The 26,644-nt window shown below is 41.0% G+C and overlaps 1 protein-coding gene across 6 annotated transcripts in view; it reads left to right on the forward strand.

Moving 5' to 3' along the window:
* The window catches only part of LOC144823717 (histamine N-methyltransferase A-like), a 181,450-nt gene extending 169,207 nt beyond the window's left edge, over positions 1 to 12,243 (forward strand). For all 6 annotated transcript variants that reach the window (XM_078682478.1, XM_078682474.1, XM_078682475.1 and 3 more), the window contains one exon: positions 10,439 to 12,243. In XM_078682478.1, coding sequence (XP_078538604.1) covers positions 10,439 to 10,794 — 356 coding nt within the window. In that variant the 3' untranslated portion in view covers positions 10,795 to 12,243. The remainder of the gene's footprint in view (positions 1 to 10,438) is intronic.
* The last annotated feature ends 14,401 nt before the right edge of the window (positions 12,244 to 26,644 follow it).

The following is a 26,644-nucleotide window of genomic DNA, read 5'->3' on the forward strand; positions in this document are numbered from 1 at the left end:
TGGTCAATTTGAATTTCTATGACTCTAACCCTACATTTTACAGTGAAATGTGTGCAGATAAACACCTACACAATGGCTCAGTTTGTATTTTAACCTATTACGGATTCCTACTGTCTACCTAAGGACCTAAGTACAAGTATGGTGGACTGATGATGGGGAGATATGGACCCAAGATTAGCTATACCATGCTGTATGTGTTGGAAATACGATTTTTTGTTGGCTAGGACTGGCGCCTAAGCCAGGCAGAAATGACCACTCTAGTCAGAGCAAGGGAGTTACATGCTGAAGATAACCCCTGCTTACCCCCTTGGTAGCTGGGCACGAGCAGTCAGGCTTATCCCAGAGGCAATGTGTAAAGCGTTTGTGCAACACACACACACAGCAGCAACACACTAGGCACACTAGAAAAGAAACTCCACACAAGGTTATATCAAAAATAGCCTTTGTATTATCATAAACACATTAGAAACATAATCACACATTTACACTGTGCCAACTGGCAATAGGCAATATTCAGAGGGGATTATATATAGAACCAGGCCAATCAGGCCACGTCCGAACCTTCAGATCAGGTAAGTAAAACAAAACACCTCTAGTAACTTCTAGTACCATATTGACCTACACATTATCACATTAGCATTAGACACCATCCTAAAATACCATAGCATGACTTTAGGCACAACATTACGCATAAACCCACATCTTACTTGGTTTTTAGAAAACAACTTAAAACTTTTCTGTTTTAACCCTGTTCACGCTCGAGTAATTTTCATCCGGACTTGCTTCTTGTTATCCCCTAGGTAAGTGCAGAGATGCCCCCGGGTGAGTCACATGCTATACAATAGCTCATAACATAACAACATAACATAAATCACATTATGCATAAATCACATTAAGCATAAAACATATTAGGCCCAAACCTCCTCAGCAAAAACACATTAAGCACTAGAACCTCAGCAGCCCAAACTCATTAGGCAATAATCATGGCATAAATCACATTTGTCCTAACCATCACATAAATGACATGGGGCAATAAATCACCAACATAGCCACATTAGACGATAGGCACCAGAAGCCTAAACAGGGCACCACAGTAACACAGCACCTTAGGCATTACCCTCATTATGCATCACAACACAGTAGGGCCCACCTTAGAAACTGATCCCAGGCCAACTGGCCTTTTCTAGGGTTCCAATGCCCTATGTTTAGCAAAGTCAGGGCTCAGCTGCCAATGCAGCGCAAACACAGGGTGCAGATGCGCTGGGGCGTGGGGTGCAACTCACCCCTTTCTCAACAACAGAACTGGCCCCCAAGCATTGCAGCTGTCCACTGTCCGGCAGGCAGCGGTGACCAAATGAAACACTGGCACCACAGTGTCCTGAGTCCCCCACTGGGACTCTATGAAAAGAATGTGCCAAACATTGCAGCTGTCCGCAACCAGTGGTGAAGGCAGGGTGGAAGAACACTCACTGGCACCATCTGTGCAAAGTAGCACTCCACTGGGACTCCTAACCAAAGTGCCCCTTGTGCACGACACCTCCCCCGGTCTCGGTAGACAATCTCGGGGGTGGTGGGGGAGCCGACACCTTGCTCCCCCGCCTTACAGCAACCAAAACCCAGTCCCACTCACTGCTCTTTGGGGGTTGGGCAGGGGAAGGCACAGCCATCCGCTGCAACAGGAGGCCTGGTGGTTCATCTTCAAACAGGGCTCCGCAAGCCCTACTCACTGGGACTCCCTCATGGTCTCTGCTCCTCCGGTGCTGGGCACATCAGTAGAGGGTGCAGCCGCAATCCAACCCGAACTGCCAAGCCAGGGCCTCCATGGACCGGAAACAAGCATCCTAGGACCGTTTCGGGGTTTCACCCCTCTTCAGCCAGGATAGCTTTATTTCAAGTGCCCCAGTGAGCCTAGGACCCATGTCTGGGCATATCTGGCGCACTTAGAGCGAGAAAACAAAAGACACACAATTGGTGGACGGAATGCAGAACAAATCAAAATATTCACCCCCAGTCAAGAGATCTGGGTTAAATACAACATTCTTTTGCTCCCCATGCCACCCCTGTTTAGACCTGGCCATATGCAAATTAGTCTTGAACATGTGCCTCATGGGAACAGTTCAGCCCAAACTGCCAAGCCAGGTCCTCCCTGGACTGGAAACAAGCATCCTAGGACTGGTTTCGTGGTTTCACCCTGGTTCAGCCAGGATAGCTTGATTCCAGTAGCACAGTGTGCCTGGGGCCGACGTCTGGGCATACCTGGCACACTTACAGTGAGAAAGCGAAAGACACACAACTGATGGACGGAATGCTGAACAAATCAAAACATTCACCCCAGTCAAGAGATCTGGGTTAAATCCATCATTCTTTTGCTCACCATGCCACCCCAGTTTAGACCTGGCCATATGCAAATCAGCCTTGAACCTGTGCCTCATGGGAACAGTCCAGCCCGAACTGCCAAGCCAAAACCTCCCTGGACAGGAAACAAGCATCTTAGGGCCGGTTTTGGAGTCATTTTGCATGGCATCACAGAGGCATGAATTGACTAGGGAATCCAAGACATTGGTTATGCCAACGGTTGGAAGACTGGCTCAATTGGACAGGTACTCAAGCACCCGTTGTCCATTCTTCAAGGGCTGATTCATGTTGCCAAATTGCCACCTTTCTGTTTGCTTGAGTCCCAACTCTGGCATTGGTTGCTTAGGGAACAGAAGCTCCTCTGGGTGTAACCATGACACTGATGGTTGCTGTTGTCACCGACTGAGAGTAAATAAGTAAAGCTATTGAAAATGAAAAAAACTAGCTTCAGTCCTCTAACTTTTTTTTTCCATAGATGAAAAGACAACCATGGATCTACAAGGTGCGGGACTGGCAGGAGAGAGGAGCAGCACTATCTGTGGGTCACCTTGCCACCATTTGTCTCCCCCTTAACAATGCCTAATTTATAATATATCAGAAAAAGCTATAGCACAGCATCATGTAGCTGCATCTTGCTTTTGCACATGAAGTGGGGGACAAAAGGTGTGTGATCCATAGGATTGCAGGTTGGTATAGAAATTCCTCAAATCAGGGAGGCGGATCCAAGATGGCGGAGTGAGGATCCGCGTTGGTTGACACACCCGTGAGCTCCGCTCTCCTTCACTAAACCTTGCAAAGAGAGCGACTTTATGGATAATTTTTGTCGGTTCTGAGCCTTAAATCTCTAGAGACCCCCTTTGAAGACGACCGGCTTTGATATTTAAGACAAGCTGATGCCGGCGCTTTCTTTCCCGGTTACCACCCGACTACAGCAGCGGCTGCTACGAGGACGGGTCGGCAGCTCTGGGATCGGCTGGTTGGGTCCCGCGGTCAGCCAGCGTCTGAGTGCCGGTGTTCTTTGGCTACGGAGGATGTCCCCTAAAAATCCTAACCCGTTGCCGTCACGACAGACCCGGAACAGCAAACAGGCGGTGGCCACAGCGGCGGCCGCGATGACAGCAGCGGCAGCGTCAGCACCCCCGGTAATCTTCTTTCCCGCTTCTGCTCCTGCCGCTACCGCTGCTACCACTGCTGATGCACCCCAAGTTACGGTGCCAACCATAGCGACGGCAGCGGCTACCCCCCCGCAGATCTTGGAGCTGTCTGAGAACAATGGGAACAACGAGGCGGTTGTGCGCACCTTAACCCAAGCGCCTGCTTCAGCTCCAGCGGGGGAGAGGAAAATCACCAGCACCAGCACCAGCGCATCGAAACAGGTACTGAGACCTTCTGTTTTTCCAGCTAGGCTGCAGAATAAGGCGGACAGAAAGGGGGCTAAAGCATCAGCAACTTCGGGGGGGCGATGGGAGAGATAGTCCCACAACCCCCACAAGCCTTAAAGAATATCTCTACAATCCCCAATCCAATACAACAGAGGGAAGGAATAACAGAAATAACAACGCTCCTAAGCTGCCAAGGTGCGGAGTCAAATATAAGCCCCGAGATAAGTAGGGACGCAGACTCTAGCGACTCTTCAAGTGTACAGAATCTGACTATGGAGTCCGATGCTAGTAAAACAAACAAAATCTGCCCCAAGTCACCATCTAAGCTAATACCAAAGATACCTCCTAATGGCATTAACCCAAGTAATTTGGAGGATATAACAGAAGTCCATGGGGGCGAACTTGAGGTGCTTGAGGCGACTGAGGAGAACCCAGCACATATTCTGTTACCTACAGATAATGAGATTGATTCTTATGAGGATTGGGAGGCGGAATCTGAAATTGAAGAAGACAAGACCCCAAAGAATAAGGGAAAGGGCAAGCAGAAGTTCAAGAAAAGCAACAGGGCTGGTGCTATCTCTAAACGACCAAAATTAAAAACTGGTAGTAACCTACCCTTGAGAAAACACACATTGGAAAAAAGCCCGCTAAGAAGCTGGATTGTTACAAAGGGTCTGGTTAAAACTATGACATTGAGGCTATCTGGCGGGAGCCCTACAGACACCCTTTCAGTAACGATCTCCCCGGAGAATAGCTTTCCAACTGATCTTGATAACTTACCTTTGGCGGAACAGACCGAAGGGCAACAACCTCAAGGACAAGTGCAAGAACAAGACCAAGACCAAGACCAAGACCAAGAGCTGCCGAAGGAGCCTTATAATGGGTTGGAATTAAGCTTATCGGATGAGGTGAGCACTAACCACTCTAACACCGACTCCACTGCTCTACATTCAACTACTCATTTATCTACTCAATTGCACGATCATGCAGCAGGTAGCCCTTCTCCTACAACTGAGATATTTGTGGGTTCTCCCTCAACCCCCCAAACTACTGACCCAACTAGAGAAAGAGCCGGAGCTGGTACCTCCTCTCTAGACGAAATACTTATCACTCTGAGCAAACAATTGAGCAATCAGCGGGCAGAGGCACAGGAACACTACCTTCAACTTAGGGAGGATAACAACAAGATGCAATCTTCCTTACAGGACCTTACCATTAAAATTGGGGGGGTCTCCCAAGAAACCATAGAGCTACAGGAACGGGTGGTTCAGGTGGAGGAAATAAATATCAAACTCGAAGGAGCAGTAGGAAAACACGATGACCAGCTGAAGGCACTGCAGTTAAAGGTCGAAGATTTGGAGAATAGACAAAGACGATCCAATCTACGACTTTTTGGTATCCCGGAGAGATCAGAGGGCGCGGACCCTAGAGCTTACATAGTAGGGGTATTTCAGAAGGCCTTCCCAGACCTAGCAGATTGGGACTGGGACTCGCAAATCCAGAGGGCCCATCGCTTGCCCCTGTTCCAGAGGAATAAAGGAAACCAATTCCCTCGCCCTTTTCTCATATATTTTGGCAACTTCCTTCTACGACAAGTGGTTTGGCAGAGAGCTCGCCCTAACTCCCCGATCGTGGTAGGAGAGTTCTCGTTTTTTGCACGCTCAGATCTTAGTAGGGATACTATGGATAGGAGGTGGCAACTCCGGAAACTCATGGACCCAATCAAGGCTCACGGAGGGCAAGTATTTCTTCAAGAGCCCGCACGCCTCAAGGTTATAAGAAACGGACATACGTATTTCTTTAACGATGTAAAAGAGGCAGAGAACTATCTCTCCAGTATTAGCTCTAACCAGAGCTAAAAACGCAATATAATAGCATTGTCACTACTGATGAATTGGGTACACGAGGGAGGCTGAGGGGGATTAAACACGGTATAAACGTGTGGGGGGGAAGAAGGAAAAAAAAAAAAGGTGGGGGAAAAAACTCACGCAATTTTCACAGTTTGTATTATGAAGTTTGCTTATGGAAAGTGGGGGGGGCGGGAGCGACTCAGGGGTGTGTCACCACACGTGCTGCCTCACCAACGGCGGCAGTTACTGGAGGGTGGTTCCTCCCCGGCTGGGGAGAGAGCCAGGGGGATGGGAGGGGGGTGGGGCCCCTTCTCCGCAGGTTGGGGGCAAGGGGAGGGAAAGGGGGGGGGTATAGCAAAAATTGTTGGCAGGATGACAGGGGGAATCAACTCGATAAAGTTTGTAACCTTTTATTGGTTTCTGATGGTACTATTTTGTGTTATAGAGGCTTTAGAGAACTAGCTTTCTTACATGGCTATCTGAAGAGGGGCGTAGTATTTTCACTGGCACTAAAATGCATTTTATAAAATGTTTAGCTTGGAACGTGGCAGGGCTGAATAGCAAAAATAAAAGACCCCTAGTAGCAGAAGAGCTGAAACTACATAACCCCCATTTTTGTTTATTAACAGAAACTCATATTATTTGGAAAGATAGGAAAATCTTAAACCAATTAGGGTATGATGTTCTGGTCTGTTCCACTTTTGTGAACTTTACGAGAGGAGTGGCTATACTCAAGGATAAGCGTTTTAGGGTACAAGTACTCCAAACTGCTCATGACAAGGACGGCAGATGGGCTATAGCGCAAATCAGCTATGCAAACGCTAAATATGTCCTATGTGCCGTTTATGGCTCAAATACAGACGAACCAAAGTATTTTGACCAACTAAACGTGAAACTACTGGATTGGGCGGGGGAGATAATTGTAATGGGAGATTTTAATTGCATTCTAGACTACAAAATCGATACAACTAAACCTCATGTACATCAAAGGATGCATAGGACTAGATCATCAATATTAGATTTATGTCAGATACATAACATTAAAGACGCTTGGAGGTATTTATATCCAACCTTACCAGGATATACGTACTACTCTGCTCCCCATAAGATGTGTAGCAGATTAGACATGGCTCTAGTGAGCGATAATCTATTACGGACAGGTTATATGATCCTCTGTCCCCGGATCACATCTGACCATAACGCGCTAATAATGACATTTGATACACTAAGTACCAGGACACCACCTAGGCCATTTTCTTTTCCAAGATATTTAATTTCAGACACTACTTACGTGACACAACTCAAAATTCATATAAACGAATTTATTAACATCAATAGGAATTCAACCGGGTGCTGTATGGTATGGGATGCTTGCAAGGCAAGCATTAGGGGCTTTACCCAGGCGTATGTTTTTAGGCAAAACGCAGAACAGAAGCAACATAAGATTACACTACTAGAGAACATAACCAACCAAGAAGACTTATTAGCTAAAGCCTTACAGATCAATTCTCCATCGGCAATGGAAATTAACATAAAACTTAGTGCACTGAAAAATGACATAAAAGCTAATCTTATTCGGAAAAATAGTGCAAGGATTCAGAAATTTAAATTTGCACAATATGAGGGCGGAGACAAGATCGGTAGAATTTTAGCCTATAAGGTGGCGGAAAAAAGAGCTGACACACTAATTCCTAACATCCGAGGACTGGGGAACAAGGTATATAACCGACCACAAGACATACTAGACCAATTTGCGTTATATTACGAAAACTTATATACCCCGGACAGTACCGTAAATATAGACCAAATTAAGGAATATGTGAACAACTACACAGTAAATACAGAGAATATATTAGGTTTGGATGCACTCTCCAACGACATACAACTGATCGAACTTCAACAGGCTATTAATACATTACCAGCAGGAAAGGCGGCAGGGGAAGATTCGATACCTCTAGAACTGTATAAAATCTGTAGACTAGAACTAGAACCGCTTCTTTTAGAAGTAATCCAATCAATCGGAATAAATGGAACAACCCCTAAATCCTGGAACCGGACTAAAATAATATTTTTTTTAAAAAAGGGGAAGCCTAAAGAGGAGAGAGGGTCATATCGACCCATCTCTCTAATAAATACGGATGCCAAAATATTCGCCAAGATCATCGCACTCAGACTTGCCCCATACATGCCTAGAATTGTAAACCCGCAACAACACGGCTTTATCTCAGGGAGAGACACAACGATACACGTAAATATGGCAATAACGGCATTTGATATTGCGGAGATTGAATCCACCCCACTCGGTATGATACTATTAGATGCTGAAAAGGCTTTCGACCGGGTGGGGTGGACTTATCTCTGGTGCGTACTGTCTAAAATGGGCTTTGGGGGCAGCTTCCTGAAGGGTATAAAAGCGCTCTACGATAAACCTACCGCCTGTATTAGTTATGGGGGCCTGACGTCATCAGAATTCCCAATAAAGCGGGGGACCCGGCAGGGGTGCCCTCTTTCTCCCCTTTTATTTGCCCTTTCACTGGAACCTTTTTTATTTGCCCTTCACTCCCAAATATTGATTGCTCCTTTTAGTTCCAGTTCACAGGAACTGAAAATGACAGCTTATGCTGATGACATTGCAGTATACACCACCGATGTAGCCAAGGCATTGAAGGGGATATATATTGAGGCTGAGAAATTTGGGAAGGTGTCAGGCTATAAGCTTAACCAGCAGAAGACGCAAGTTATAGCCAATTACTCTCCTATCGCACCTATCCCTGAGATATGTAAAGAGGCCACTTATTTAGGGGTGAAACTAACAGCTAGAATACAAGACATCAATAAGATAAACTATAATGACCTGACTAAAAAGACTACTCTTATTTTGAAAAAATGGAACAAACTGCCTCTGAATATGATTAGCAGGATAAACCTTATAAAAATGAAAATACTCCCAAAATATGTTTATTTATTCCGATCGATTCCACTGGCATTAAACAATAAATTCTTCCAACACTTAGATGGGATTTTTAGTAGCTTTATTTGGGGTTACAAAAAAGTCAGAAGTCACTAAAAATGCTGAAAAACAATATAAATAAGGGAGGGTTGAATGCTCCAGACTTCAAACTATATTTTTGGTCTTCATTTATTACACGCATACGCTCTTTACTGCATGGGGGTAGAACACTTTTTTTTCATTATTTTATGTTAAAACAAGATTCACTATTCTTTTTGTTCAGAATTAACGACCCGAATTACTACAAAAGGGTAAGATTCAAGACTGCTAGAGATATCATTAAAATATGGGAAAACATATTAAAATTCTGTAAAACAACCTTTTTCCACCCAAAATTACCATTGTTGGGCAACCCAGGTCTCCCGGCTATATTCATAGATTCCACCATCAACAGCTGGGCTTCTTCAGGGATTAATACCTTAATGGACCTATATGGCGGGCAAGGGTTTCTAGATTTTAACACGCTTAAACAAATATATGATCTACCTGAAACTTCAAGATTTAAACATATGCAAATTCACGATTATCTGATTAACAAAAAAAAGATACAAACTTTGTCTGAATGCGATATATGGGCATGCCTTTATACAAATAGGAATAAATCAACTATCAGTGAAGCTTATCGAATATTCAGCACATTCAAAACAAATGATAATGACAAACTGGCCTTGAAATGGAGCACACAATTAAATCTAAATGTTACGCCCAAGCAGATAGAGAATTCTTTTACTAACATTAACAAACTGGTACGTTCATCTAGCCTTAGGCTACAACAATATCGAACGACCTGTATGCTCTACTACACACCTGAAAGGATCGCTAGATGGTCTCCGAACCCCACGTTTAGTAGTCGCACTAAATGTCCCAAATGTTCGGCTGTAGCAGCTAATCTAGTTCATATCTTGTACTCATGCCCCAAACTTAAGAGCTTTTGGGATGATATACTGAGGGTTTTAAGAATAAAAAATATCCCATTGCCCACCATCACGGCCGCTTCGGTTCTGATAGATTTTAATTTATCCACATCCCCACTATCCCCTTTAACGACTATACTGTTTTCATGTGCTAAACTAACTTTAGCTAGGGCTTGGATCGATTTAGATACTCCGACGGTTTGGAAGTGGTGGACATTGGTAACAGAGGTACATGCTATGGAGCTGGCTCTAGCTAATCTCAGGGGAGCACGATCATTGAAAAAATTCGATAGAATCTGGGGTAGTTTTATAGATTAAAATCAGGAATTTGTTTTTATACTGCCGAAATGTGAAACTCTCATGTATTAAAAATGTAACTGCAACTTTAATTAAGATGATCACATACCATAACTAATTTGTTTTTTAAATATTTAATTTCGCTAGTTTTCTTTCTGTAACAACTCATGAATGTCTTATGAATGTTTGTTGATTTTTGCTCTTTTGCTTTTTCCGTCATCCTGTCAACATCAATAAAAAATTTAAAAAAAAAAAAGAAATTCCTCAAATCAGAGAGTCACTTGGGTCCACATTTTGGGATCAGCCTTTATCCTCTTCGGGTAGGTATTCAGGAACGTGCAAGGCTGTACAGTCAAAAAGGTCCCACTGATGCAGATTGTAGCAAAGATTATCAGAAGAAGAGCCATTCTGAAATTGATATTTCTCCTTGCACCTCATAGCTTAGGTTTAGGTTATAGCAATTTTGATCCTACCATGTGGTTTTCCAGACAAGCAGTGCTGTCTGTGGGTCTGATTATGAGTAAGTACATTTCTAGTCAGTGCATCTCTTTAATTTCTCCTCAAGCTTTCAACATTGTTTTATAGAACATGACTTAATATGTATCTTAATCTTTATTTTCCCCTCCACAGGAAATAGTGTATCAGACACATTATGGAAGGAACATGGCCAGTTTTGTCCCAAGGATGGTACGATCTCAATCCTCACTTCTTCTGATGTGAAGACAATTCTAGATGAGCACAGAGTTAACTATGAATATTACCTTTTACCATCTGAAATAGACATTTCTGAATGTTATGTCCAGGGCAGCAGAGATGGAGAGCTTCTTCTGGATTTCATGACACACACCGTTGACTTTTTTAAAGTAGCTCCATCTGATAGGGTAGTTGCATTTTTGGACATTTTAAAACAACAAGACCGCAGTGATGAGAAAGATGGAAAGCTTTTTTTAAAAAACCATCTTGAAGCAATTGTGATTTCACAGTGAATATTTGATGCATGCATTGCGGGTAAAAAAATATATTTAAAGTTAGTGTACCAAGTGAAAAGCATGAATATTTTACTCTGCTAAATTATCTCTACAAATGCATCATTATGAAACATTATGTGATGGCATTAGTGTTAATGGATTTTTATTTATTGTTTTTGTCTTTAAAATTCACAAACATGGTGCATTGTTTTAATTACATATAGGCAACAATAAAATAGTGTCATCCAAATTATGGTTTTCCACGTGTAATCATGTTGTGGAGCAGTGCAGCAATGTTAAAATAAGGTTTTCTGATGTTTGAAGTAAGGATTATTTTCCTTACATGTCAGTAGTTTTTGTATTATAATTTGTTGGACATATCTAAAGAATATGCTTGTCTTCTGCGTTAGACAGTGACAGTCTTTCTCTATGCAATACATCAGGACATGTTAGACATTTACAACCTATAGAGAAGGCAGAATCTTTGCTGTTGAAGTCAACTATGGAAAAACAATGTACAATACATTAGGTTCCAACTATTTTGCACATTTCACTGTCCAGGGCCTCATTATGAGTGTGCCAGACATATTAGTTTTGATTCTGCACCAGTAGAGTTAACAATACGGAGGGTCTTGTTAACTCTGGGCGTGCCGAATTAACGTGGATTGCTGGTTGAATCCTGAGATTCCCCTGTGAATTTAGGAATTACCTTTGAAATGTGTTTTTTTAGGTCAAATTCCCCTGGTAATTCATAATTTCTCCAAGACTTTCATTTAACTGGGAGACGTCTTAGGGTAAAAGTATACAATTCTGCTGTTGTGACATGAGTTTTGTAAAGCACATCGATTAACTCCTAAGAGCATTCTTGCTCTAAATGGGGTACAGGGAAACAGCGTGCCCACTAGGTCAGAAAAGTAATTGAATATATGGGGTTTCAGTTTGTGTTCTGAAAATCAGTATATTGGGAATAATCAGTTGCATTATAAATATGGATCAAAGTTTGCCACAAATTGTTTAAAATTAAAATTCTAATTTCATAAATAATACTCAATCCTTCTTTTTTAGGTCCCTTCTTATTGGTTTTTATATTTGTAAAATGGATAATTATATTCCCAAATATTGTTGGTCATGTAATTGTAAAAATGACACATTACTTCATATGTATTTTTTTAATGTAAATGTTTAAAATTAATTTTGGACCATGGAATGGTCTGAATCCTTCTAAACTTTGCAACGTAATGTTCCCCATTCAAAGAAGTTGTTTTGTATTTCATTAGTCTTTTCTAAATGCAACTCTACTTTTAATGTCAATGTATTGGACTTGTTTCTAGCTGTTGCTTTCAGGCAAATATCTTTGCGTTGGAAAGACTTTTCAAAATAGTCGCATCAGACTTGGTTGATTCATTTATATGATAATCACAGCACAGATACTTCTCATTAGAAAATAAAAGCAATTTTTTCACGGTTGCCTCTTAACTATATTTTTATCTAATTGCTCAGCTTTTTATTAAATTCTTCTAATGTCTTGCTTCTTTTATTCTGTACTTTCTCTCACCTTCTTTTCCTCTTTCTGGATGTTCACTTTATATAATTATTATAACTCTATAAAGGAAAATTGAAAAAAATGTCCAATAGTAAAGTATTGAAATCAGCATAATAGGTTGCTATTCTATGTTTTATTTGAGGTAAAACTGCTTGTATTGCTTTAAATAACATACTATTAGACGAAAAAGTTATATTGTAGATATGTTTCAGAGTACTTCTGATAGTAGTTGCCTTATAGAGACCAGAAAGCTGTACTTCGAAGGTGAAGTTTATGTTTATTTAATAAATCTTTTCTTGAAATCTAGTGTGACAAATAGATAATAATCATTACAACCACATACTTTCATATTGATACCGCAAACAAATACCAGATGAGGTGCACCTCCCACGAGACACAACAATCACATTTACTACAGTTGCAGCGAGTTCAGTCGTTGGGCGATTGTATCTTCCTTGGACAACGGGGGTTTGCAGATCCCACCCCTTTATGTTTTCAGCTATTCCAGACCTGTGTCCACTTGTTGGGGCACCCTCTAGCAACATAAATTGTTTCCTCTGTAACCATGCACCAGTCCATGTTTTTGCTCCAATCCACTAGTATGGGTGGCTCCTGGGCCTTCCACAGTCTTGCTATGTTACATTTTATTACCATCAAATTCAAGGTAACCCACAGGCGCTCTTTGGCGGTAAGGTCCGTTGGTCCCCAGGTGTTCAGAAGCACTAGTTTGATATTGCCATCAATCTGTTGTCCCAATACACCTTCCATGAGTCCAACGACTCCCGCCCAGTATCTTTGAATAGCTGTGAATTCCCAAAGTGTATGTATGAATGTGCCTACCTGGCCACACCGTCTATCACAAGTCTCCTCAAGGCTATACCCCATTCGGACCAGGACTGATCTTGTAAGGCACGATCTATGCAAAATTTTGAGCTACACTAATTGCAACCTGGAAAAGATGGCCACCTTGCGAGGAGAAGCCATCGCTGCCAACCATTCATCAACGTCCAGACCAGCCACACCATCGTCCCACTTAGCGCACAGATGGTCCAGTGGGTTATTTATCAACTTTTTATAGATGAGCGACATGGCTTTTTCTGGTAGGTTAACATCGAGCACGCTGTCCTCCAATGGAGAGGACTCAGGGAGCAGTACTCCTCTGGGGAGTTTTGCAAAAAGGGCATGTCTTATTTGCAGGTATCTAAAATTTTCGGAGTGCACCATTTCATATTCCTTCGAAGGGGAGGTTTTCATTTCTGTTTAAGAACCCTGGGACTACAATTGTGGGCTAGTCAATGTACTAAACATAAAGCTTTAAATGTGAGGAAACACTTGATAGATAGCCAATGTAGGTCACGCCAGGTGCGAAGACAATGAAGCATGAGAAGTTTAACCAAGAACTAGTCTGGCTGCAGAAGTTTTAATGATCTGAAGGTGATGAGAGAGGTAATTAGGGAGTCCAAGGTAGAGCTAGTTCTTGTAGTCCAACCAAGAGACTATGAGAAGTACATTACTGTCTTACAAGCTCTGTAATGAAGTAGGCAGACACAGTTCTTGTTGGTTAAAGAATAATGCAAATTCCTGGCAATGAAAATTAGGGCCTAGGAGATTCCCATTTCTGCTGGTCACCAAGATTTGGTCCAAATAGTTGTTTTTCGGCCAAACCTAAGAACCTCTGTTTTGTCCCCACTAGGTTTAATGCAGTGAGAGTTCATTTCATAAACAACAGATCTCAGACAAGCAGAAACATTTTGTTTAGATCTTTATGCAATCACTCAGTATGGAAATAATGATCTGAGTGTCATCTGCATAGGAAATATTTTCAAGACCAAAGGGACGAGTAACTTTGGCTGACAGGGTAATGTCAACATTGTACAGCATAGGGCTAGTAGAATATCACGTAGGATTCCCCCAAAGTGAATTAAACTACATTAGATTTGAAAGGTAGTAGATAGACTGCCTGTTATCTCCTACAGGGAAAGGATAACATCTATTTAAGTGCTGAATTACAAATCCCCAAGTTCAAAAAGGGCTTTGATCAGAGTGGAATGAGATATGTATCATATGCCATTGACAAGTCAAGTAATACGTGAGCGGTGAAATTTCCCTGCTATTAAATACATCTTAGGTCAACTGTTATTGAAATGAGAACAGTTTCTGTGCCGTGAAGCAGGTGAAAACCAGATTGAGAGTAGTCCAAGAAATGGTTACCATCAAGATATTGTGAAATGTGTTAATTTATTGTTCTTTTGATGACTTTAATCAGAATTGGTAAGAGCAATATAGGAATAATGTGGATAGGGTTTTGAGGTCACAGGTAATTTAGTTTTGAGAAGCAGAACCACGCTTGACTTCTTCCAGTATTCTGGTACAGTGGCCGAAGAGGTTGCCTAAATTAGAGTGGACAGATCCAATCAACTGAAAGGTGTGACCTGCTCTACTGGGAGGACAGGTGTCAGGAATCTTGCTGCTCTGCCCTACATCAAAACAAAAGGGCTGTAATGTGCCGTAAAAATGAGATACCCCAAATTCCTGTCCATTTCCCCTGCACCAGTGCAAACTGGGCTTCCATGCACCGACGCAGGCACCCTTGGGCGATGGTTCAAGAGTGCAAGCGTTGTGGGCTGATTGATTTTGTGTTGGAAGGGACACTTTCCTGCACAAAAGCAATACATTCAGGTGATTTATCTCTTTCACCACAATTAGAACAAGCATTGGCATAGCCAATAGGTCTCGCCTTAGGAAACGTATAAGTATTTAGTTATGAAGTACAATATCCTTGGTGCAACAACATCAACTGTTGCGTGGCTAAACACTTATAAGGTCCCAAAGGCAAGACCAATTGGCTATGCCAATGCTTGTTAGAGTAAGCCTTGACTGCTCGCCCTCGATACCTCTGCGGAGTCAAATGAACAGAAGGAGCAAGTAGGTATCCATTGGAATGCAATTGGACGTGGGGCTGAGCCACGCCTGGAGTGAATGGAAATACTCATGACACAAACTGGCCAGTAGGTAAAAGCGCTAAAGGTACCCCCAAAAAATGTCTTTTAGGTCTAGAGGAGGGGGAAACGAAACTGTACAGTATATAGAAAACCTCTGAACTGACCTATCTGATTTTACAGAATGGTCTAACTCAAAAGCTGTTTTCTTCCTTTCAAAGACAACGCACAAAAATATTCAAATATCCAAGAAACAGTGACTTTCTTTTGAATTGCATTTTATTTATCTTTTAATTTCTTTTTATGGTAATTTTTTTAAAAACATTTCAAAAGTAAACTTTTTTTGGGTTGTTATTAGATTTTTTAAACAAAACAAGGATTGACAATTAGGAAAAAACTAATCACAAAATACATCACAAACTTTTTCATACATATGTTCAAGACAAACCCCCAAAAAGACAAATATAAAAAAGCTCGGTAAAATCTGCCTTATGCATTCATTCAAAACAAACTCACCATTCAGTCTACTCACACATACACACTCTCACATTCTACAAAAGATATGGAAACAACAGAAAAAACCTGAAATTTAACAACCCAATTGTGAGATATTGTTCAGATATTTGCACTGGGCACCATCCCCAATTTTTTATCGGTTATCCTTCTCTTAAGGGTCCTTCTTTGTTGGTTTCTCAGGTGTCTGTGTACGGCCTTCGTACGTTTTGGTGTAAGCTAAAATTGTGTCACCTTCATCAGGGCCAACAAATATATATTAGTATTACTGTGAATCTGGGGGTTCTTCACATCTGCAAATAATTTGATAGGCATATATGAATATGTGCTATATCTTTGAAACTCCTTATTAGCTTAATTTCTTTATTATCTCTTTTATCGTAGTAAGACGTGTGCTCAGTAAAAGAAAAGGTAGTGACCTAATACCTTTATATCCCATTGTAAGTCTCTATTTTTTATGATCTAAGATCATAGATAGAATAGCATGAAATAAGAATGACAAAGGGTATGAAGACAAAGTGAAAGGCTAGTTAGCCTAAAGTAATCCCAGAATGTGTATAGATTGTAATTTTGTGCTGAACTATCACCAAAAAAATGAGAGATGTACAATGAATATTGTTACCTGCTCGTATACTTTCACAAGAACTTAAAAGGATAATATACTCTGGTCAAATACCTCTTTATCCTATGGGGAACACACATAAAACTGTGTCAAGAGACATGTCTTAACACTATGTGGTTAGAAGTCATTCGAAAATTTAAAACAGAAATGGAAATACCTACAGATGTGACAATCTGTGAGGCAAGATGGCGGATTGAAGACGCCACAGTGAGGTTGCTTCTCGAGAGCTCACTGAACTCCGTAACACCAACGACTTTTTTTTGACAACTTTGAAAAGTGCTTAATGATGCAGACATAAAACTATTCTATTCTACAAGGCGCTTATGTTTGTAAAAAGAGAACGGAGAGGAGCGTTGCATTGATCCGTTGTACTGACCCGGCAAACTCTGATTCCTGGTGGCTGCTTGGCTGAGACGGAGGCGTAGACTTCGGAGCCCTCAATGCGCCGGCTCTGTTAGCTGACCCTTGGTTTTGCTGGAGGCGTTGGAACGAGGCTCTTGGACCGAGGCTGAGGGACTGAGACGCTGGAGCCTGTGAGATAACGAGCAGCTGTGGTTTGAGACGCCAGAACCTGCGAGCTAGTAAACGGCTACTCTGCTGCTGATTTTCTTCTTGATTGAGGTGAGGGGAGACTGCGGCGGAACAGTGCACTGTTCCGACGGCATTGATTCCAGGAGGTTGATTTAGACACTGGATTCTCGGCTATGTGTTGATTCTCTGGGGGCCTGAAGCGTGACCAAGACTGAGACGACGGAGCTTGCTAGATAGTGAGTAGCTGCTCTGTTAATTGATTATAAATAAAGTGCTCTCTGGATTACTTGATTCACTTGACCAGAGCTAGGAGGCTTGGAGCCATTTGAACGAGGCTGTGGGAGCAAAAAAACGAACGTTAGGAGGCACTTACATACTCGCACAATTTGATATAGATTCACCGGGTCTGACTGGAGAGACTGGCCGGGTGGTACGGTCAACATCTGCAGGAATTGCGGTGGCGAGAACCAGGAGACATAAGAAACACAAAAGTACCGAGCAGATGGCGCCTAAAAACGTACCTAAAAATGTGCCACGCTCGAATAAAACATCCAAAGATGTCTCCCCAGATGATGAAGTGGAGGATAGGGCTGCGGCCCCTGATAAACCAACTGTGGGGGTGGCAGTGATTAAGACTGCACCTGCACCTGTGGTGGTAAACTCTCCCAGCAACAAGGGTAGACAAGGACTGACAAGCGGTAAGCAACAGGTAATCCGCCCCCCTCTTTTCCTGGCCCCTGAGGATAAAAATACCTTAGCAAAGTCTACTAATAATGTCATACCAACTAAAAAAACAATTGCTGACACGATTGTTCAGGGGGGGAGTAACAACGAGGCAGAGGCAGATACAACCAAAGAGGACGCGCTGGTGATTGGTTGTACAGAACCATGTACACTACAGAGCTCACCTCAAAGACAAGACGGGATTGATGCTGAAGGCAGTGATGAGGATTCAACTGCTCTAACCGCTTGTCTGGGAATGGATAATACCTTGGCAATTGACATTTTGAAGCCTGCTATCTCTGTCTCAGCTGGGGTGAGTGGTACTGCGGCTGCTCCACCAACCCCACAAATTCTGCAAGCTCTCACAACAGTAACCTCAGATCCTGGAACTTCAATATCTGAAAGCGATGATTTGGACAATGTAATGCATTAGTAGAAGAATCTAACGATGAATATGATGAGGTGGTTGAATTAGAGGAGGTAGGAGATCCGGAAACAGCGGAATTAGAGAACAATCCCACTTTTGCGGATATGGGTAAACTCTCTGGCCGCAAAAAAGAGAAGGCGAAAGCTAAGAACAAACTTAAGAAAGGAACATTTTTAATCTTATGACCTTATCTACTACACAGGCCTCTACAAGTGTTTTAGAAAAGTTTATTAAAGACCAAAGCCCCTTGCGTAAATGGATACAAGCCAAAGGCGGTGTGAAAAGCATGGCCATGCGGTTATCTGGCACTAATCCCACAGATGGAGACAATTTGAAAGATTCTAAAAATACTTCTCTCAACAAAACTAACTCCCCAGAGTTTTTTGAGGCTCCCATAATAGGAACTCGGTCTGACAATTTACCTTTTACTGGCCCCATCACTAGCCCTATTACTTTGTATGAGAACAGTGAACCCCTACCCCCATCCACTGATAGAGGAGAAGATATATCAACCACTCCTCATCATGGCTCTCCGGCCCCTCAGGCAATATCCTCCTTGGATTTAATTCTGAAAACATTAATGGAACATCGACAAGAGGCCCAACACCACTTCCTTCAGTTAACGGAAGACAATAGTAAAATGCAGAATTGCTTGCTTGAGGTCACAAATAAATTAAATAGTGTTACTGAAGAGATTGAAGAACTGCAGCAAAGGGTGGTTGGAGTTGAAGAATCCTTAACTACCACAGTGACCACTATTAATCAACATGACAAAGACATCATTGCTTTACAGAGTAAAGCTGAGGACCTAGAAAATAGACAGAGGCGCCAGAACCTGAGACTTTTTGGAGTACCCGAGGGATCAGAGGGCTCTGATGTCCGAACTTACATGGTTAAGCTGTTTCAAAGGGCATTTCCGGAACTCTCCGACTGGGATTGGGACTCGCAGCTCCAATGAGCCAACAGACTACCTATGTTTATTTGGAACCAGGAGAGTAAATTCCCGCGACCTATTCTAATTTACTTTGGCAATTTTCTTTTAAGACAAGCAGTTTCCATCAAAGCTAGGCCAAAAAATCCTGTGACTGTGGACAATGTGACTTTTTTCGTTAAGTCTAACCATAGCAAAGTCACTATGGATAAACGTTGGGAGCTGCGTAAATTGATCGACACTTTTAAGGCGCGGGGGCGGTGGGGTATCTTCAGGAACCTGCTCGCCTAAAAGTGATGAAATCTGGCCATACTTATTTATTTAATGATGTTAAAGAAGCTGAACAATTTCTTTGTAAGATGGGGTCAAACACTTAAATGTTTAGTGTGTACTTTGTTTACTTTCATTGTTCACTTTGTTGATCACCAGGTTGCCTTCTTTAGTGTAATGGGTGTAATGGGTTTATGAGTTCAATACGGAGGGATGGGGGTTCTTCGGGAGACCTCTCTGGTTGGCTGCCCCTACAACGGCAGCAGTTGATAGAGGGAGGCTTCCTGGTAGGTACCTTTGGGTGGGGGGCAGGGGTTCGAGTGTAGGGTCGGGAGACGAGGCAGGGGGGGTTAAAGGGGAAAACAGATAACACAAGCATGAAAGACTTAAAAAACAGATTGAGGAAAATTAATTTTTTACATATTAAGTTAGGAAATCTTAACATATTTGAAGTAAGATATGTTTCAAATTAATTGTTTAGCCTGGAATGTTTCAGGTCTTAATAACAAAAGTAAAATGCAACTAGTTTTCGAAGAAATTAAAATGTACAATCCTCATTTCGTGCTTCTAAACAAAACCCATATTCGCTTTCAAGACAGGAAGATGATGGAACAAGGGGGATATGAACTAATAACATGTACATCCTTAAACGCTTCAATACGGGGAGTGGCTATACTCAAGAAAAAATTATTCAAGGTAGAAGTCCTTAGAGCAGCTTCTGATAAAGTTAATATGTTTAACTGCAAATACGTTTTATGTGCAGTGTATGGTTCAAACTATGATGATGTGGCAGTTTTTGACAGACTAAATATAGAATTATTAGATTGGGAAGGGGAGCTAATATTAATGGGTGATTTTAATTGTGTCATTAACTATGTAAAAGATACTACGAAACGTATTCCTTCTCAACGCATGCGTAAAACAAGAGCTGCGATCCTAGAACTTGCACGTATTCATAATTTAAAAGATGTCTGGAGGAATCTATATCCCACACTGGCAGGATATACATATTACTCGATACCACATAAAATGTGCTCGCGTATTGACATGGCTTGGGCTTCTGATAACTTTTTTTAGGCTGCAAAATGGAGATTTGTCCAAGAATGACTTCGGACCATATTCCCATCATTCAACGGTTTAATATTACATCTAAGAAACAGGATGCTAGGTTATTCTCATTCCCCAGATATTTGCAATCGGATTTAACATTCATTAATCAGCTGAAAGAGCATATTAAAGACTTTTTGGAGTTTAATATTAACTCCGCCCAACTTATCTATGTGTGGGATGCTTGTAAAGCGAGTATCAGAGGGTTTACTCAGCAGTATTAGGCAGAATGCAAAACGGGAAAATGAGATCAGGGAAGTTACATCAAATATCCGGTCTCTGGGAAAACATTTGGCTGAAATTATCCGGCAAGAGGGTACAGGGGTAACTCTTACACCAAATAAATCTCAATTAGAATTTAAACTAATCACCTTACGCTCTAAGACTAAAAAATTTCTTAAAGACAGAATTAGCTCCAAACTTCATAAATATAAGCTATTACAATATGAGAGCGGTGACAGAATTGGAAAGATTCTTGCCTATAAGGTTGCGGAGGACAGAGCGAGTTCTTTAATGAAGAGCATAAGAGGGGCTGATGGAGTTAACTATACCCAACCAGAACAGATTTAGCAACAGTTTGTTATGTACTATAGCAAACTTTATAGTCCCGAACATTTTCCGGTGATAGAAACTCTGCAGAGCTATATTAGAAAGAATTGGGTACTAGAAAAAGATATAAAAATGATGGAAGAACTAGAAAAAGATTTTAATCTTACTGAACTAAAATTAGCTATCTTTTCTCTTCCTTCCGGGAAAGCAGCTGGAGATGACACACTTCCTATCGAAATATATAAGAGCTGCAGTGAGGAGCTGCTTCCCCTTTTTTGTTCAGTCATTAATCAGATAGGTGAAACTGGTAAGGCTCCTTCTTCTTGGAAAACTGCAAAGATAATTTTGTTCTTAAAAAAGAATAAAAGACCGGTAGGGTGTGGGTCCTATAGGCCCATCTCTCTGATTAATGCAGACGCTAAAGCATACGCCAAATTAATTGCTACGAGACTGTCACCTCTTATGCCCAAGCTAGTCAGTCAACATCAACATGGCTTTGTGGTAGGTAGAGATACGACTTTACATGTCAATATGGCCATTACAGCGTTTGACGTTGCAGCCACTAGTTCCTCCCCACTCTGTATGGTATTACTTGATGCTGAAAAAGCATTCGACCGAGTGGGGTGGGATTACCTTTGGGCCACTCTTAAAGAAATTGGCTTTAAGTCACAGTTTTTCACTAGAATACAAGCTCTCTACGATTGCCCAAACGCAAAAATAGGATATGTTAATTTGTTATCCCCTACTTTTCCTATTTTGAGAGGCACTCGTCAAGGGTGCCCTCTATCACTGCTTTTATTTGCTCTAGCCATGGAGCCATTTATTAACGCTATACAGTCCCAAGAACGTATTAAACCATTTGTTTATGGCAGTAATTCACTTAAAATTACAGCCTATGCTGACGACTTGGCAATATATACAACTGATGTGACAGAAGCTATGGCTGGAATTATTAAAGAGGCTGATGAGTTTGACGTTGTTTCGGGATATAAATTAAATTTGAATAAAACACAATTATAGTGAACCATAAACCACGGGTTCCAATCATGGGTATCTGCCACACAGCTACCTATTTAGGCATTAAAATTACATCCGATATCAGGGACACTAAGGCACTTAATTATGATACTCTATTAAAGGACACAGCCGCTCTTCTAAAAAAATGGCATAAGATCCCTCTAAATCTCTTTGGACGGATAAATCTTATTAAAATGAACATTTTGCCCAAATTCTTGTATTTATTTAGATGTATCCCTTTGATTAATAATAACATATTTTTTACAAAGCTGGATGGTATTTTAGGAAGTTTCATACGGGGCTTTAAAAAAAACGTAGAGCACTCTCTTTCTTGAAGTTACCATTTATCAAAGGTGGTCTTAATTTTCCTGATTTTCAAATGTATTTTTATGCTTCCTTTTTGGGCGATTACATAGGCTTTTCAACTCCAGTAACCCATATTATTTTCATCAATTTATGCTGGGCACTAATGCTACACAGTTTCTTGCAAGAACTAATGACCCGAACTACTTTAAGAGAGTCAGGTTTAAGACCGCTAAAGATACGATTCGAATATGGAATATAATATTGACTATTAATAAGACTTCTATATATCAACCTAATCTAACACTTTGGAATAACCCGGGTCTACCGGGCATTTTTAGTGAACCAGGGTGGAGAATTTGGGCCAACTTAGGCATCACCAAGCTGGGAGACCTATATGGTTCTTCTGGTTTTCTACAGTTTGAAACGCTTAGGCTACTTTATAAATTACCCAAACATATGCAATTCAAATATATACGGATCCGTGATTTTTTAATCGGCAAAATGAAGCTTAAAAATATTTCAGATTCAGATTTTTGGGTATGCATGTATAGGGGGAAAAAAACAAAGCTTTAATTAGTCTAGGCTATAAATGTCTTAGCCAATATAAAACAGATGACTGCCCTAAGCTGGCGCAGAAATGGGTCCCCTTACTGGGGACTGGTATATCATCGAACAACATCTCCACATTCTTAAATAACATTAATACCCTTGTTCATTCATCCAGTTTAAAACTTCAAGCTTATGAGACTGTTTGCCAGCTGTATTATACTCTGCTACAAATTTCTAAATGGTCTGTTAATAATGTACTTAATGATCGTACAAAATGCCCGAAATGCAACTTGCAGGCAGGTAATTTAGAACACATGATTGTTTCATGTCCAAAATTGTGTTTATTCTGGGAAAATTTAGAAAATATTTTGAAACAGAAACACTTAATTCTCACTTCATTATCAGCTGAGATGATACTCTTAGGTATGCAACCAACTATCGCTCCATATAAGGACCTTGTTTTTATTTTGTTATCATGTGCCAGACTTAGTATTGCAAGGGCATGGATTTCAGATCAACCACCTCACGTAAATGAATGGTGGTTCTTGGTGAGCGAAATACATGATATGGAACTTTCTTTAGCAAGAATAAGGGGGGTTCGGTCATTAAAGAAAATTGACAAGATCTGGGGATTTCTTTTTCCAGGTCTGACTTGATATGATTTGATCTAGTTGCTACTTGTTACTTGAGTTGTCTTATATAATTGTTCTTTCCTCTTGTATGTTTACTCTTTTCTTGTTTTTTTTTTATTCTGGTCAAATCAGATGTTTTTATGCTTTATTACAAACTGATCTATTGATCTACTTCTGTAAAGTTTTTCCTTATTTTTTTTCTCTGCTTCCTGTGTTATCAATAAAAAAAACTGTTTAAAATGAAAAAAAAGGAAATACCTACAGATGTTTGGATGTCAAGAGGTATGGGCTCTTTTGTACTTTATGACTTTTGGCATGTCTTAGTATGCAGCTGAATATGGTATTTTCTTTTTTGTAACTGTATCATGTCTCTGACGCGTTTTTATCCTTCTTTAAAGTGAGAATAAAGAACCTACAAATAAAAACATGCGGACTATTATTTGGAAAAGGCTCTCTCTATGTATCAGAAAGTTGTCTGAGCCTGCTAGTAATCTCACCTTATTGTTGATTTATCGTTCTATGTGATGTCCTTATTGTGTTCTTTCACTTTTCTTTTTCCGTTGACCGTAATGACAATTGCGAAGTGTCTTTTCTGTTAGGCAAAAAAATATATAAGATAATGTTTAAGCCAATTGACCCTTTCTGGTTGATTACCAGTATGAGTTGATGGCTAACTTGTATAAAGCTATACCTTTTGGTTTAAAACGAACGCCTAAGGTCAGCTCTCTGTGCAGATAACTACATGCTTTAAAATGGCAGGATCTTATGTGGGCAGGCATATACACCGGTAGTACATTTTAAAAAATGTTCGGGGGAAATTAACATGCCGCAGAAAATGTCGAGGTGGTTACCCTCTGGTTTCTCACTCCCATCGGATACCATATACGTTATTGCGGGGATCTCTTTATGTCCAGTAAAGAGTTTATAAACTAGTCTGGTTCTGCCTATTGCCTCTCAGATAGAGTGGTGGAGCAAAAAATACCGTAGTTTACATGTTCCTCATTTACTAACACCACAGAACGCTGCGACTCATGAAACGTATACCCACTAAGCTTGCCTACTACCGCTGGTAGCCTAACACATATGTTCCCGATGTATCTCTATGTGTTGATTGCTTTTAAACGCGAGGCTATTTGACTGTCGGGCGCTTTGACGGGGTATTGTTATTTATACACTAATCGCATACGTCCTCTCCTATTGCGCAGTCTGTTACCTTAATAGTATTTAGCCCTCGCCGGCCACGTCTGCTGTATCTGTTCCTCCAAACAAGGACTATACTATTGGTACTGCCAATCTATTTGTAACTTGAAGCTTGCACGGAGGATTCTTCTCGCGATATTTGCATAGGTCCTTCCGGGAGTTACGAGAAAGAGAAATGGGACTAAGTAGCTGGAAAGACTGAATTCTTCATATAGGGGAAAGCCGCCGCCAATGTTCAAAATTACAAAGAAGAATCTTTAATGTGTGCATATTTGAAATGTACAATTATAAAAGGAATAGAACAAGGAAACTATATAGGTCTTTTTATAATAATTTAATTGTACTATTATACAATCATGTGTTTATCCCTTTCGGCATTTATGGAGCGTTACCGTACAATATGCATCACATGGCAAACATTAATACAGGAACTATCATATGTTGTTCTCTATTATTGAAATAAAAGGGGCGAAAACCTATATAAGTTACATCATAAATGACCATACTTATTAAATAGCTAGGATCTTACATATATTGTCGCACGGGTAGGGTCCTACGCCATAAGTAGTGGTCAAAAAAGAGGGGGTCATAGGGACAGTCCGTGAGTCTGTCAAAGTGATATCTGTCTCCAATGGGTAAAATATCAATTCGCCATTAATAGGATACATTTTATTTAGTTACTATCCAGATGATTTCCTCATTTTAGACCGTGGCGGACTGTGTCCAGGGTATAAATCCAATATGTTTCACGTTGTTTTCTTAGCCTGGTGGTATCTATGCCTGGTACTGTTCTCACGCGCTCTAGAATGAGCCATCACATGTCTTGTTCTGTATGTTTTTTGCTTTGATAGTGGCTGACCATAGGTGCATTTGATTTCCCTGTTCTTATGGCTGATTTGTGTTCTGAAAAACGCCAACGAAATTCTCTTGATGGTTCGCCAATATATCCAAGTCCACAGGGACATAAAATGAGATAAATGAGGTTTGTGCTTCTACAATTCGACATGATTCTGATGTTGCCTGATTTTTTACGATATGTCCATGTTTGACTGACAATGGCTTGGTCACCAGCGTGGCAGTTACCACATCTGTGGTTTCCCATTGGTAGTGGACGTCCGTCCATGGTCATTTGACTAGGCAGTGTGTTAATCTTAAATCTACTATGGACCAATTTATCTTTCAAATTCTGGTTTCTTCTGAACGCTACTAACGGTTTTTCCATGATAGTTTCTTCTTCGTTGGTGTTTAGAATTTTCCAATTTTTCTCTATCACTCGTCTGATTTTATGGTTTAGGCTTGAGTGGTCTACCACACAGACAAGTTTTTCTGTGGCCTGTTTTGGGGTGGTATCAAAAAGGGCATCTCTATTATAATACTTTGCTCTCTTTAAAGATTGACATATTAATCTCTTAGGATATCCCCGAAGTAACAAACGATTTTTAAATTTCTCTGCATGGTATGTGAAATCTTTCATGTTGGTACAATTTCTACGTATGCGTAGAAATTCCCCGAAAGGGATCGAGTCTTTTTGGCAAGAAGGGTGGTAACTACTGTGTTCCAATATTGCATTCTTTGCCATTGGTTTCCTGAAAAGGCTCACCGCCAGCTCACCTTCTGTGTTTTTGATCCATATGTCGAGGAATTCTACCTCTGTTGTTGAGTAATTACTTGTAAATCTCAGATTTTTGTCTGCCATGTTCAACCACTATACATATTCTTGTAAATCTTGTTATGAGCCTGTCCAAATAAAAAAAATGTAATCAGTAAACAACCTGGCCAGTAAACACACCCAGGACCCACAGAAAATGCCTCATAAACCCCAAGTCTAATCTATGTTACAAGGGACAAAACTTACAAGACCTCACATGAAATTAATGGAGCCAGCAGCGCCCCCCTTCCCCCTCCCCATCCCAGCCACATCCTTGTCTCTTAACATTTAAAAAATATCCTGCCAACACCTCCAGGTGCATCCATCCCACAGCTGTCCTAATAAGCATGTTTTGTGATAC

This window comes from Lissotriton helveticus, chromosome 3_1, assembly GCF_964261635.1.
Source record: "Lissotriton helveticus chromosome 3_1, aLisHel1.1, whole genome shotgun sequence".
NCBI classification, from domain to species: domain Eukaryota; kingdom Metazoa; phylum Chordata; class Amphibia; order Caudata; family Salamandridae; genus Lissotriton; species Lissotriton helveticus.